A 16,200-nucleotide genomic window follows, 5' to 3' on the forward strand; every position below is an offset into this window, starting at 1 on the left:
AGTATATGATAATGAAAAAACACCAGATCGGCCATGCAAAATCGAAAACGATGTTCCGCGTCGTTTCAGGGGAAGATCGCTTTCGTTCTTGCCATCGGCATACCTAACAGTAGTCTGAAATCAAGAGGAACCTGCCCCAAGAGCCTCCCAGATGAAGGAGAAAGCAACGGCAACCCAAAGATGGACAATGACACCATGTGCCAACTGCTGAATGATGTCTGTGCTTAGAGTTTAGGGTTGCCAAAAAGGTCCCCAGGAGATGCAGGTTCCATCAGGAGAAGGGAAGAGTTAAAAGCAACAGGGCTAGAGAGACAGGCATGTAAAAGGATGATGAAAATAACAGAACTGGGGAGCTGTGAATGAAACGCTAACAGCAAGAAGGGCCAGGCAATGTGCAGACATATTGCTGCCATGGTAACTTCTGCACATCTACATGATTGTCTGTTCTTCCAAAAAGAAGATGATGCGGCCTATTCAACAGAACTTCACAAGAACTCCCGAGATTTCAGATGCAGGTTTCATCAGGAGAGGCAAGAAGTTAAAGCAATAGGGTCACAGAGGGCATGTGAAGGGATGTAAATTACCAGAACAGGGGAACCGTGCATGAAATGCTGCCTGCAAGAAGTGGACCAACAAATGTGCAGACATATTGACGCCACTTTTGCACACCCACATGATATAGATCGGCATCCAGTGGACATTTAAGGATCGTCTGTTCTCTGAAAAGAAGATGATGCAGCCTATTCAACGAACCTTCACAAAGATTCCACGACTTGTATGAAAGCAAGTACTAAGAAAAACTGTCGACCCCAAATGACCAGATCTTCTTTTGTCATGCTTAAAAAATGGGTAGTCTTTTGGTTGCCACCTTAGCTTTATTATACACAAGACACAAATGACCAATTCTAAAGGATTATTGTCGGTAAGCAGAGCAACTTATCCCAAAAGACTTGCAAGAAGTACAGTACATGTAACCTCTGTTCAACAGGCTACCAAGCATAATAACATAGACAAAGGCATACCCACCCACCCACCGCATGAGTACATTGCAAGGTTACAACCTGAGCGGTAACATTATCAGATTACTTTCGATGCAACAGTAACTAGTAGATTATTGTTGAGGAAGGATATTTTTATAGAATACTAGCTAATCCTTCCTTCTTGACAGGCGGCCTATTCCCAGGGAACGCAGTGCGGGATACATCAACAAGAGCCTTGAAGCTGTATGGCTCATGCATCGACAGCTCTGAAAGAACCTTCCTGTTGAGTTGGACATTCTCCTTTACCAGTCCATGCATGAAGTTGCCATAGTTCACCTGGACAGTTAAGACAATATATTAAACACAAGTGCGTAAAGTAGCAAAATAAAAAATGCAAGAACTTATGAATTGGTATCTTATTCTGCCAGCACAAAGGGATACATCATACATGGGACATGGCTGAACATGAGAATGCAAGAAACTCATTTCCTTGTAAAGCCTAATATGGCAATGGATACATACCCCATGGAGCCTTGTGCCAGCATTGATGCGCTCGATCCAGAGAGATCGCATGTCCCTTTTCTTGTTGCGCCGATCCCTGTATGAATATTGCAATGCTTTTTCCACACGCTCCCTGGCTATTCTTATGCAGTTTTTAGCCCTTCCTCTGAAACCCTTGGCTAACTTGAAAATCTTCCCCTTGTTCATCTTCGAGTTCTGGACTCACACACTATGTCCTCCCTACATTCGCAACATCAAGACACAATGGACGAATTATCAAGTAATGTGATAAGAATTCAGACTGCACATATACCTTACGAAAGTTATTCCCTGGGTACAGAATGCATATACAAATGAGACATATCAGGAGATAATTTCTGTAACTAGCTTCATCGACACCGTATACAACCAGCGACAGTTATTTGATCTTCTATTCTGTCTGTAGAAAATTTATCCTGATAAAAGGGATGAATTTAATCTGCACTTTTCTAAAGTATGACACAAGCTGTATGATGTTCAGCAATCAATTCCCTTATCTCTGTACAAAAGGGTTAATTAGTTTTGCACATAGCCTTGCACTATCATAAGTTTATCCCACTAACCCACCGTATGGCAGCAATTAATAACCTACTTATGACACCATATAATGTGTTATCACAAACAATCTCAGACAATGGGTCACCAACATATAATCTATGTGTTTTGATAGCTGTCAATTAACAGACACTGCGATAAAATGCAACTAGCGCAATTCTCATCACTCAAATTACACGGTAAAACTACTAGATACTGCAAGTCTGCAACAAACATAATCTCGTCCAAGTCAAATATTTTGCACCAGTTACAGCACTTGCCATGTGGTTTGCCGGATATAATCTCACCTAAATATACGTATATTTGTCCCAAAATGGACAAACCTTTGGGACTGCACCTTGCAAATTTATGCCGATGCCTGCAGGCCTCACCCATCAGAATTCAGAACAATCTAGTCTGCAGTTGCCCCTACAATCCAAATCCAAGCGAATGTTCCCAGCTATGAATCCCGTCACATATCGGGCCTAGTAAAGATTCCCTCGGTTCCTCTCGTTAGGGTTTATCTCGACCAAAAAATCCGGCAGCTACTAACGAATCTCCTACCACCTACGGATCTCCCGCGCCTAGAACCCTAGCGCTGAGGTTCGGCACATGAGAAATAAGCATCACAAACACAATCTGGAGTTATATTGTGCAGTGAATACCTTTCTAGACGGCTACACTCCCTGCGGCAACGACCTCGGCGCCGCGAAATGTTCAGGCCTTGGCAAAGCAGCGAGGGAGGACGGTGGCGGCGGCCGGCGGCGAGATGGTTACCTGATGTTGTGGGGGAATGGGAGGAGTAGACTCTCTGTTCAGACGCGCTGAATGGGCCGCATGGTCTTTACACGGGTAACGGGTTAGGTTCGTGGTCCGTTCAGTAATGGGCTCTACTGGGTGACCTCGCTGAACAGCCCATTTGTGTGGTAGAAGACTAGAGTACAGATTTGTATGCTCAAAAACAAATTTAGATTTTCACATTTTTGCATTAACGTGAGTGTATTTTTATGGCATAATAAAATAATTACAAAATCTCCATAGTTTTTATAGAAATTTTAGTTTTCTAATATTACCAAAGAAAAAAAAAGAGAATACAAATCAGACTCTTCCTTTCTACACTACAACCTCCGCCCTAAATTATAATTTGAATTATTTTTCATGTTGTCTATCTTATAAAATTTGACCACCAATATGCGCAGGAGTAAATGGATTGTGTATGTAATAATAATATTGTTACTTTTTCTTGTAAAGTACTTTATGTCATATATATATACTCATTTACTAAATTGTGTTACATTATAAGTTAAAATCATGATCAAAGTTGTATGGAGACTATGAAAAATAAAATTAGGCCTATATCTTCAGAAGGATGGAACAAAAAGGATATTATTTTATTCATTTCCTTTTCTATACATTTTGGTGGGGATTTATCATTTTCAACTTTATGTATTGTTATACACAATCTGCCATTCCCGATGATTTTTTTCATCGATCATCCAAATTTACCCCTCCAAAAATGCTTTTGCGTACACTTTGTTACATGTGTTTTCGTTTGAGGGACGGTCCGATTTTATTACTCAACCCAGCTAATAAAATACTCCCTTTGTCTATGGATACACACCACTAGATATTTTGTGCCATTATGGCTCGTAATATTTTTTGCGAAAATTCCCACCAATCTATTAATAATCATTAATAGTAGTACAAATAACTTGAAAAGTAATATAAATTACAAATAGGTACTTGACCACCTAGCGACGACTACGAACACTAGCACGAGCCAAATGCGCACAACCGTCCTCGCCCTGCATCACCAGAGCCGGGCAAAGTTATCGTAATAGAGTTTGTTGTAGTAGATCGATAAACGGGAAGTCGTTGTGCTAAGGCCACAAAGGACCAGTGCACTGAGCAATAACCATCGTCAATGATAACAACCATAGATCGGAAGAGGCTGACATGAAACCACACCAACGAACACGAAATCTGATCGAATATCGAGAGATTCGCCGAACACATGACTCCATGTGTCCTCCGCCAGCTTTAGACGCACCACGGAACGAGGATAGGGCGGAAAGGGTCTTATTCTAACTTTAAGATGCAGTTGTTATCTCTCACCATCCCAAAAAAGATACCAAAAGCAACCTAAATAAGAAAGAAAACTCCCCACCGGCGAGGGACTGTGGTCCGCCACACCTCCAAGACCCCCAAGATCAACGGAGGCGGAGAGAACTGGTGGTGCCGCCGGCGAGGAGAACAGAACCGTGGATGGGTTTGTGGCCACCGCCTCCTGATCGCCTCCCCTGGCTGTTCTCACGTACCAGTTTGGTTCTTATGACTAATAATTTGACTAGCAAAATATGAGTTATATCTCAATTAACTATATCATGTGAAACCTTTTTTCAAACATGAATGCGCGCAATGAAACATATCCAGGGCCGGCCCTAGGGGGGGGGCGGGAGGGGCGGCCGCCCCGGGCCCCCGGACCCAAGGGGGCCCCAAGTCCCAGCTAGGCAGCTAGACATGTTTTCTGCTGCGATGGCGGCGCCATTAGAGCTCGTCGGAGGGGAATTTATCTGTACTCGTCAACTGAGACGAAGCGTTATTGACGAAACCTCCGGTTAAGATCTTGGGCCCCTTTTCGTTTTCGTTAGATGGGCCTCATTCTTTTGGTTAGCTTTTAACATTTTACCCTTTAGATCGCTGGGGCCCATGGCTAGACCATGGCTGGAGCCAGTCCAGCAACATATTCAACGCATTTTCCTGCCCAATAAAAAGCTGATTCATACTCCTTTCTATCGTTCATTTGGCAAAGCTAAAATTTATGTTACTTTATGTATAATTAGTTTGGTATAAATACAATAGTAAAAGAGTTATTGGTATAATTTCATAGCTACATATATAAATTATCATAGTTACGATCATAGGCCCCAGATCAAAGAAGGGTAAAGTTGTTGATTTGATTTTTTTCTCTCTTCAGAATAAGTAAAAACAACAATTTATCAGATTCGGTATGTCTTTCAAAAATATCGAGAATGAAGTCAAAATTGCGCAAATCGCCGCAATCGAGTTTTTCACTGTTGCTTTTCCATGTGCCGATCTGCGCAACATCAGCTTCATTCTCAATGACGCCAAACCTAGGTATAAGATTCCGAAATAGTTTTGCGAATGGTTCAGACAAAAAAAAAGTTTCGCCCAAGGCTCGGATTTATCAAAAAAACGCACCAATCTGTCCTATTATCTAAATTTATGCATCAAGCGGTGAAACAATGATTAGTCAAGCGACACATAGATATTTATTGATAATTTAAACCATATCTATGAATTTATGCATCAGACGGTGAAAATAATTTATTATCATCTAATAAATATTTTAGGGGCCCTGATTCTCGTTTCGCCCTGGGCCCTCGAAAGCTTAGGACCGGGCCTGAACATATCCCTACAAAATAAAGGACGATGCTATACATATGACAAATATATATCGACGAATCAAGAGAACAATTCATCACGCCCGCTGCATGAAGCCTGGAACACCATCGTTGCATCAGTTGTCGTACCCAAATAGTAATGGCATTTCTGGTACGCGTAGTAGTTTTGACAAAAGAACATAATGGATGGAGTGCGCTAATTCTTGTGCAAGAGAGGATTACACGCCCTACAACACAGGGATGGATAGGATATACAGTACATGATAGGCAGAATAAAATCAATTGGTAAATGTAAGATTAATTTGCACAATTACCTGCATTATTTACAAGGACGAGGACTATATATCTGCAATGACATACATTTTCACATGCACCATGCATGCATGGAATAAACGAGTACATGTCTGGATCAGCTGCTGTATATATGGTGACCGGGAGGTAGGACAAGTTTTTTCCTTCTCTTTCCCGAAGTGAGTACGCTGGGCTGTGTATATATATAGATCAGTGTGTACGATGTACGCTCTTCGCACAGACGATTAAATGACAGGTTAGAGCTGCGAGAGGAACTGGAGCTGCCTGAGGATGGGGCTGAGGGCCTCCATGAGCTTCTCGCAGGGGTGGTTGTGGACGCCCTCGTACGTTGTCACCACGATGCTCGTGTCCTTGGCCAGCCTCTGCACCTGCTTCTTCACGTTGCACGTGTGGTGTGTGCACCGGTAGTAGCTCCTAAAATATCACAAAAATGTTATCAAGGGCATGCATATGGATTCTGATTGTACAAATATGCATATGGTCTTGGTTGGAGAGTAGTTTTCTTTACCTTCAACATTTCACCACCAACTAATTGTACAAATATGTTTGGTAATTGGTTGAATGAGATTGATAAAGATACAAAGGCACGGATCCGAGTAGGAACTTGTGCTATTGTGTGGTTTTTATGGAATTGCAGAAATGATATTATCTTTAACAAAAAAGGAACTGCTCATTTTCTACAGGTTATCCATATGGCTACTCATTGGATCCAAGAGTGGTCAATCCTACCGCCGGAGGCATAGCGGGCGGATATGGATTCTGGGTGTATCCGTCTAGTGACGTTCGCACGGGATATCTTCAACTAGGGTGGCTGGCGGATTTCTAGAAGATTACAAGATGCATAAGGTGACTTGTTTTATTTTTTTTCGCTGGCTGATCTTTATGTTCACCCTATGTGATCCATGATTTGTAAACTCTGAAACTGATGAATTCGTAATAAAGAAAGCTGTGTGTATCGATTGATGCAGAGGCTGGGGCAATCCCCATTTCGAAAAGGGCATGCATTAATCGGCGAAGAGAATAAGTAAAGGCAAAATTGCATATACTACTTGGCATTGCATACTTACTTCATAATCAATTGGTTCATGTAGCTGCATTTAGGGTTTGGGGTTTAAGGCAACATGGATAATGAATGTGTCATTTCACCATATGCATGCATGGTGTGTATTTGCATGTGTTGTTGCGGTACAGTACACACTGTTTTATAGCTTATACCACATATTTTTCAAAAAAAACATACTAGTGAGGCATAGAATTGCACTATGAAATCAAATTATAGGTGCTTCAGTTCAACATACTATCTCTCTGATATGCCTATCTAGGGTCAAATGCGAAAATATAGGGACTGGACGCCTGGTCAACCTAGTCATGTTATGGAGTGAAGTAGTGAACGCTTGAATACCGTCCGATGTGTGTAGGGGGTAGATGTGAAGGAAGAAATAAGACATATGCACGGAAGAAAGAATTCAATGGAGAGAAGGGAGGGAGATGGACAGAGGAAGAAGGTGGATGAGTTGACCATCTACAAGTTGATCATAATGGCGACGATGGCAATGGGGGTGGCTACCCTCTTTGCTTCTCCTTCCCATCAATCTTAGTGGAATTCCTTGTTGTGTTGTCGCGGCACTACTAGACATGATCTTAGTGGAAGACATCATCGTGGCGCAAGCGCAACACCCCTATAAGTCACCACATAGCTTTTGTGCCTACGACTGAGGAACGGTTGCGATGGTGGAAGCAAGGAGGAAGAAGAGAAGGATGAAGTTGGGGAGACGAGAATGCGAGAAGTCATGAACATAAGAAGACGGTGTATGTGGTGTATGTGTTTGCCGTTCGGTTCGTGTAGCAACCTCAACATGATGCAAATCGCAGTTCACCCTTCAACCATCCCAACCGAGTTACGCTGACATGAGAACTTTAGTCCGTTAGTACGGTGGGGCCTAACTATCAACACTTCTTTCTTCCTCCTTCCTTCATGTGTTTAGATCTATTCCTCATCCCTCTCTGTTAGGTCTTCTCATCGCTACCACTATACCATACAAGCCTTGATCCAATAACAACATGTAGTCCACCTCATACTTCCTCCTCAATCGGTGCAAGAAACAATGTTGATAAGTGTAGTATAGTGACTCGACAATGGGGATCAAACTAGATGAGGCAGCGAGAATTACCAAAAAAAATACCTAGTTGACACATCCGAAAGAATCAATGGTTTTCCTACTAATTCATTGGCTATTCATGCGAGAATCGGGTAGCAGAAGCAATCCATATAGAGTCTACTTTATGAAATTCAATTGTTGAGCAACACAAATGCAATTTTTTTGGAGAGATCACCCACAATTTGATTATGATATAGCTTTATGATATCTCCTCAATGTGTAAGTTAGGAATTTTAATCGACGCCATCTGCCCTAAGGTTCAAGCAAGAAACTAATATGGCGAATGTACTTGGGAATATCAGCAAATATATGCCTATATTCTCAATTCCTCGAAGCATTTTTGTCTCTTTCTACGCCCTTCCTCGTCTCAAACAGGACAATATACTTTGTTAACCAAAAAAAAACAGGACAATATACACCTTGTAGCATAATTAGAAGCACGAAGTAATTTTGTTTTGTCGAATCCAAGTACCAATTAAACGGCGATACTCCATTTAAGCTTGTGTTCGACTAGCTACACTACACCGACCACACAACAAAAAGAACACGTTAATTTGGACATATGCATGCATCACATGCTAACCTGCAACGTACCACAAGTTCCAGGATGAGAAGCAAGCAGTATAGTATACCTTGGGAAGGCGCTGTTCTTGACTGCCTTCTGGCCGTACTTCCTCCACCGGTAGCCGTCGTCGAGCACGTCGTTCTCGCTCTTGGTCTGGAACGCGAACCTCGGCCGGGTGGCCTTCCTCCCACGCGAGCCGGCGGGCTTCCTCTCCTTGGTCACCTGCTCCCCGCCGCTTACCCCGGCCCCTGCGCTACTGCTCCCGCCGCCGGCAACACCACTCGGCGCCGTCTCCATGCCGCTCATCATCTCCTCCTGACCGGTACCCGCCGGCGCAGCCACCTGCTGCGACGTCCCGGCACCTGATCCCAGCGGGAGGAGCAGGGACGCCCAGTCGACCAGTTCGGGGATCGCCGACGACGTCTGCGGCTGATCCATCAACGCCCCCGGATGAGGCAGCGGCGTCGGAGGGAGGTACTGCAGGTGGCGAAGCAGCTCGTCGTGCGATTGCAGGTCATGATCGTCCACCCCCTCTGGAAAGTTGTCCATGGAGATAACCGATCGATGGCACGTACTCCCCGCGCTCGGCGTGGCTCTCGCCGGGATGGAGAGAGAGGAGCTAGAGGCGGGGGTCGATCGACGACCGGCCGGGGAGCTAGTATGACGGAGAGGGCGCCGCGGTATATGTACATGCGGATGGTTTGCAGCTGCCGGTAGCTGTGACTGGGTGGTGAGAGGGGAAGGTGGGATCGGGTGGGCAAACCGGGCGTGCATGCAAGCAAGCCAGTGGCGAGATCCACACGAGAGTGAGAGAGAGGAAGAGAGCTAGCTCGTCTCGCGCAACCGTTTCCCAACTACCTGATCTGTTCGGCTCAACTGCCCCGTCCGTCGCCCGCACGGATTTTTACCCGTGCGTGCGAGTACGTGCCTGGCTAACTGAGTTGTCTCATGTGGAGGGGCTGCTTTGGTAACGTGGCGGACTGGTGGTAATGCATAATCTGTGTGCAAAAACGAGGAGCCGAAGATTCTAGGGGTAACGTAGCTCTCAAAGTCAAAACAGAATGTCGTCGGTCTGACCCTCATCGATATGGACTTCTTGGATGACCTCAGCTTCGGCCCAATCGATGACTCGGGCTGGGCCTTCCAGTTCAAGTTAGATCGGCAGGCTGACTGCAGGGGTCCTATATGCAGGCCAGTTTGGTTTGTACAACCTCCCGCACACCTTAGGTCAGAATGTTGGGCCGGCCCTGTTTTCAATTTGTTCTCTTTTCTCTTTACTAGGAAATTTGTTTGTGCGTCGCGACTGGTAAATTTTTAATTAAATTTTCTTAAAACGTGAAGAACTTAACTAAGAAATTATATTTGCCAAGATGCACACCTACAATAGCTGCCTCTTAGAGAAATTTTATGTCATTCAGACAACTCTAAATTAGTGCATCTTGATACGATCATGTAATTTCCAAAGAAAAAAACATAAATTTTTTTTTGACACAAAAACAGTGGGGAAGATCCCCACTGTGTCATTTTTTATATTTCATAAAAGAAGGATTATGTACATGGGATGAACTATGATAGTTCACAAAATGTCCAGCCAGTCTTGCATACCCTCTCTCAAACTAGGCCTGACCCTATGCCTAATAAGAGAAACAGATTCTTTGAAAAAAGAAAAACATCTATCCGGGTCAACTAGTTTGCCATCAAAGATAATGGAATTTCTATGGTTCCAAATGCTCCAACAACCAGCTATCATGGCTTCATTAAAGAAACTGTTCACAGATCTTCTTTTTGTATCCATAATCATCTCAATCAACTCAAGTTCAGTATTCCATTCTTCTCCAAGTCTCCACCAAAAATTCTGACTGAAGTCACATTGAAAGAACAGGTGCATCATATTTTCCTGTGCATCTTCATTGCATAAGACACAACATTGACTGCCCACAAAGAAATTCTTTTTGACCATATGCATTTTAGTGTTTAATCTGTCCTGTATGAGGAGCCAGAAGAAAAATTTATGTTTTGGCAAGCATGCTGATTTCCATATCAACCTGAAGGGAGTTGGTGCCACCGGGGCATTAACCAAAGCCAAATAAACCTTCTGGGTAGAGTTGGATGACCTCAGCTTCGGCCCAACCGATGACTCGGGCTGGGCCTTCCAGTTCAAGTTAGATCGGCAGGCTGAGCATCGGAAGGAGCTACCTCGGCAAAACTTATCCATGGCTCACTGCAGGGGTCCTATATGCAGGCCTGTTTGGTTTGTACAACCCCCCGCACACCTTAGGTCAGAATGTTGGGCCGGCCCCGTTTTCATTTTGTTCTCTTTTCTCTTTACTAGGAAATTTGCTTGTGCGTCGCGACGGGTTAATTTTAATTAAATTTTCTTAGAACGTGAAGAACTTAAATAAGAAATTATATTTGCCAATATGCACACCTACAATAGCTGCCTCTTAGAGAAATTTTATGTCATTCAGACAACTCTAAATTAGTGCATCTTGATAGGATCATGTAATTTCCAAAGCAAAAAAACATAATTATGTAGTGGCAGTAATAAAATGTGCATAAAATAAATTCCATATCTGCAACAAAACATTGTGAGACATGCCTCACCAGAATATTTTATTGCATGGAGATTTATTTGATGCTCATCAACTGTACATTATTTGCAAAACAATTTTGAACCAACATTGTAGATAATAATAGGGACGGATGAAGCTCGGTGATCACATGGGTACGTGAGCACGCATCCAATGATCGACACGTGTCTAACGGCGTTGCTCGTCCGTGAATTGATAACAGAGCAGGTGATCTTTAAAAAAAGTTGATTCATGCTGATAGGCTGATGTTTTGACCGTGTCCCGCGCCGGTTACAGGAAAAGGTACATCTAATCATGTGTCCTAATCGCTAGAGACAAAAACGACTCCCCTCGATCCTGCGCAAGCTCGCCGCCCGCTGCCCAAAATTGGAGTGCGCAGGGGACCAGCGCCGCCCAAAATTGGAGCTGCGAGCCGCCTGAGGTGCGCAGCGGCGGTGGCGGCGTTGGGGGGGCCAGCCACCTGAGGTGCGTAGCGGTGGCGGCGTCATCAGAGCCCGCCGCCCAAGCACTCCCACCAGCGAGCCGCCGCACCGGCCCCTGCACCTGCGAGCCGCCGCACCCTCCCCTGGTTCCCTCCGCTCCGGCCTGCTTGCTCACCACTGCCATTGGCGTTTTCTGTCGGACAAGCTCCGCCCCTCACTCGCCGCCCCCTGCCCCGGCCTCCCCTACATCGCCATCGATAGGAGCTCGAGGATCCCCGTGCGCCGCCCCTAGCTTCAGCGCGCGACGGCTTGATTGGAGGCGAATGGCGGCGGGGTCGGCAAGCGTTGATTCTAGTTGCCGACGAGCGGAGGGGCTGGGCCGCTGGGTTGCCGGAGTTGTGTCTACGCGAGGAATGGAGAACGGCAGCGCCGCGAGGAAGAAGGCACAGTGGACCCTCCATTCCCCATCGCAAGACAAAATTCCAACCACTGCGCGCGCGGAGGGCTCGAGGTGGGCCGTGCCGGCCGGCGCGAGGTGGCGGCGCGAAGTTGGGGAGGGACCGGCGTGGAGCTCGTGGATCCCGCGTCGTTGGAGCCCCGCTCGCTGGAGGGAGCAGGAGTCAGCGAGATTTGGGGACGGATGGGATGGATGTGCGGCCGTGTCTAGAGGGCGGCCCTAGCTGGCGCTCGATCGCCAAGACTTTATAGAGCGATCGGTTTCCGACAGCTTAATTAGTGAAAATCTGTGGCAATAAGTAGAAGGCATGCAAGGGATGGACCACCTTTTCTTCTCTCTCCTCGCGTCAGATGCATTCCTAATTAGCGTGGCTAATCACCGCATGCAAATTTAGGGTCACCCATCGAATATATGTAGCATAAACCATTGTTTAAAATGATTTATCTTTCAAACGACAACTCTAAATTAAGATCCGCTTTCACCAATAAATCCGTCTCGACGAGATCTTCAAAACTAGCACCCATGTTAATATGTTTCGACAAACTTTTTTTCTAGCTAAAAGTTATCAAGCCTCTCTATTCGAATAATCAATCCCTCCGTACTTGAGTGATCAACGGTAAATGTATAAAATTATCAACCTGGTGCAGGGTATTGGGGGAAAGTTCTGCATGCACGCACAAATAGACGAATCTGCTGATGTCAGCGGAATCTTTTCCAAATTTCAAAATTAAAAATGTTTTAACTTTCAAACGACAACTCCAAATTAAGATCCGCTTTCACCAATAAATCCGTCTCGACGAGATCTTCAAAACTAGCACCCATATTAATATGTTTCGAGAAACTTTTTTTCTGGCCAAAAGTTATCAAGCCTCTCTATTTGAATAATCAACCCCTCTGTACTTGAGTGATCAACGGTAAATGTATAAAATTATCAACCTGGTGCAGGGTATTGAGTGAAAGTTCTGCATGCATGCATAAAAAGACGAATCTGCTGATGTCAGCGGAATCTTTTCCAAATTTGAAAATTCAAAACGTTTTAACTTTCAAACGACAACTCCAAATTAAGATCCGCTTTCACCAATAAATCCGTCTCGACGAGATCTTCAAAACTAGCACCCATGTTGATATGTTTCGAGAAACTTTTTTCTGGCTAAAAGTTATCAAACCTCTCTATTTGAATAATCAACCCCTCCGTACTTGAGTGATCAACGGTAAATGTATAAAATTATCAACCTGGTGCAGGGTATTGAGTGAAAGTTTTGTATGCATGCAAAAAAGACGAATCTGCTGATGTCAGCGGAATCTTTTCCAAATTTGAAAATTCAAAATGTTTTAACTTTCAAACGACAACTCCAAATTAAGATCCGCTTTCACCAATAAATCCGTCTCGACGAGATCTTCAAAACTAGCACCCATGTTGATATGTTTCGAGAAACTTTTTTTTCGGGCTAAAAGTTATCAAGCCTCTTTGTTTTGAATAATCAACCCCTCCGTACTTGAGTGATCAACGGTAAATGTATAAAATTATCAACCCCAAAAGTTAATTTTATTTTAAACATTTTAGCGAATATTTTTTAGTTTAGAAGCTATCGACCCGATGTCCTGTTATTTATCAACAGTAAATATAATAACTACCAACCCTAAAAATCTAACTTCATTTCGAATATTTTTGCGACTCTTTTTAGTTTACAAGTTATCAACCCGGTGCTCCGTTATTTATCAATGGTAATTATAAAAAAACTACCAACCCAAAAAATATTTTATTTAGAATATTTTAGCGAACATTTTTTATTTTACAAGCTATCAACCTGGTGCCTCGTTATTTATCAACTATAAAAATAAATAAATAATAACCCTAAATGTATTTCATTTAGAATATTTTAGCGATTCTCTTTTAGTTTACAAGCAATCAACCCGGTGACCCACTATTTATCAATGGTAAATATAAATAAATGTCAACCCTAAATTTTTATTTAATGAATATCAACCCTAAATATAAATAAATATCAACCCTAAATATAAATAAATATCAACCCTAAATATAAAAAAATATCAACCCTAAATATGTAGCGACTCTTTTTTTTGTTTACAAGTTATCAACCCGATGCCCCTTTATTTATCAACGGTAAATATAAATACCTAGCAACCCTAAAAAGTAAATTTTATTTAGAAATTTTAGCAACTTTTGTTAGCTTACAACTTAAAAACAGTACTTAATTTGAGTAGCAAGTGGTAGTTCATTTGAGTTGCAAGTGGATCTTCCCACCCGTTATTTTCCCCCTTAAAAACCACTGGCCCGAAAAAGGGAATTAAAAAAATTAATCCAAAAAACATGAATTACCGTACGAAATAACAATATAAAGGGAATTGCAAAAAAAAAGAGAATTATCAAAAGGGAATTGCAAATAAAGAGAATTGAAAATATGCGTCGTGCTGAAAAAAAAAAGCGAGATGCTCTGTGCATGCATGCAGCAACTTGTGAGAGCTAGTCTCGTCTTTGAAAAGTTGGCTCATTAAATGCAAAGCTATGAGATACTTTATGTATGCATGCAGTGTGAACGCTCTTGGTTGTATGCAACTTGCAAGTGAGAACGTGAGCTGTTAGTGTGAACATAAAGCTACATGTGAACGTAATTAAACACTACAAGACAAAAAGGGAATTGATTTCGCGCATGGCGCGAGCGCTGCCGCGCCAAGGAAAGTGATCGCTCCAGCGATCGATTGCCAGGGAGGGGATTTGGTGTCTAGATGGAATTGTTCATGTGGTTTTTTTTATGCCCGTGTGTGGACAGACTGTAGGAGTCTTCGATAGGAAATGGGACCCACACGCTTAGTTCAGATCAATGGTTAGCGGAACAACTCTCGGCCGCGCGTGCATGCCGTTTGGTCGCCGTATGTGAAGTTAGCATCTTAAAGCAAATCCAACGTTAGAGAGAGGGTGCGCACCTACCCATGTGATCACCAAATCCACTCTCATAATAGGGACATAAAGGATTTTGATAATTATGAGAATATAAATAAAATACTATTATAGATAACTAATACTCCTATCTAAAACTGAAATCTCACAACATTTTTGTCATATGTTGAAGCTACCATTGAGGTAAACAGAAACATACGAAAGACATTACCAATAATCAAGCTGGTGTCGGTCGTCGTGTGTCCCATTGCTTCAGTAGTTTAACCAGGGAGGGAAGTTGGCGAATTAGAGATAGTTTCAGCAGTATATTTTAGGTCATGTAGAATTTAACCATGGAAACTATCTGTACTTATCTAGTCATGAACATTCTCTGAATAAAGCAACACTAAAACTTAAATCGGGTACTCGATCTACTGCAGTAGCGTACATCGACTAGTGTTCTACACCGGCCAGAAACCTCCATGGCACCGCCGGACGAGCGAGGATGGCCGTGGCGGCGGAGCTTGGGGCGGTGCTCGGGTCAGGTCCGGTAGAGGAGGCGCGCCTGGGCACCGCCGGACGAGCGAGGAAGGCCGGGGACGGTCCCAGGGGAGTAGGGCGGGGGGAGCTTGGGGTGGAGCTCGAGGGGCACTCGATGGGAGCGTCGACAGAGAAGTAGAGGCAAAGGTGCATTGCTTGTTGACGGCCATGCCAACACGAGGAGACGCTGGCTCGTTGTCGTGGCGGCGCGAGAAGGCGTGGTGCTTGATGGAGGCCATGGCGGTGGCGCCTGGAAAGCGGGGATGGTGGGCGGCTGGGCGCTCGGGATAGACAAGGGTGCGGGGAGGAATGGTGTGTTCGATCTGTGCAGGATCGGGACCTTGTCTCGCTCAGGTGGGGATTTTTCAAACGGACTCAGCTCGGTAGAGTTTAGAAGCTCGATTTGAGCTTCTCAGCCGGGCTGATGGCCTTTTTTGTACGATGTGGGCATGCCTAGTTAGACCGATCCGACCTACCAAACAAAAAAAAAACCTTGAAAACTCTAGGACGGGGTGAAAAAATCTGAGTCTATTCAAACTACCAAACACACCCTAAATGAACCAAATCGGCATAATGTTAGAAGGTTGACATGATCATCTCAAAGTTCTAAATACCAACATTCCCTTTCTTTTTTTCATTTCTTTTCTGTTGTTCTGTTTTTAAAAAATCTGAACATTTTTCAAAAAGCTAGCTTTTTTAAAATCTGGATTTTTAAAATATTTGAACTTCTTTGAAATTATAACATTTTGGAGAATGAACATTTTCAATGAATATTT

The 16,200-nt window shown here is 43.6% G+C and overlaps 1 protein-coding gene across 1 annotated transcript; it reads right to left on the minus strand.

Moving 5' to 3' along the window:
- Positions 1 to 1,040: 1,040 nt before the first annotated feature.
- Positions 1,041 to 2,852, minus strand: LOC124649817 (50S ribosomal protein L20-like). Its single transcript, XM_047189386.1, has 3 exons — positions 2,720 to 2,852; positions 1,503 to 1,721; positions 1,041 to 1,316 (listed from the first exon to the last, which is right to left on the minus strand). The coding sequence occupies exons 2-3, from the start codon at positions 1,686 to 1,688 to the stop codon at positions 1,134 to 1,136; spliced, it is 369 nt and encodes a 122-aa protein (XP_047045342.1). The 5' UTR covers positions 1,689 to 1,721; positions 2,720 to 2,852; the 3' UTR covers positions 1,041 to 1,133.
- Positions 2,853 to 16,200: the final 13,348 nt, after the last annotated feature.

Source organism: Lolium rigidum, chromosome 4 (assembly GCF_022539505.1).
Source record: "Lolium rigidum isolate FL_2022 chromosome 4, APGP_CSIRO_Lrig_0.1, whole genome shotgun sequence".
NCBI lineage: Eukaryota > Viridiplantae > Streptophyta > Magnoliopsida > Poales > Poaceae > Lolium > Lolium rigidum.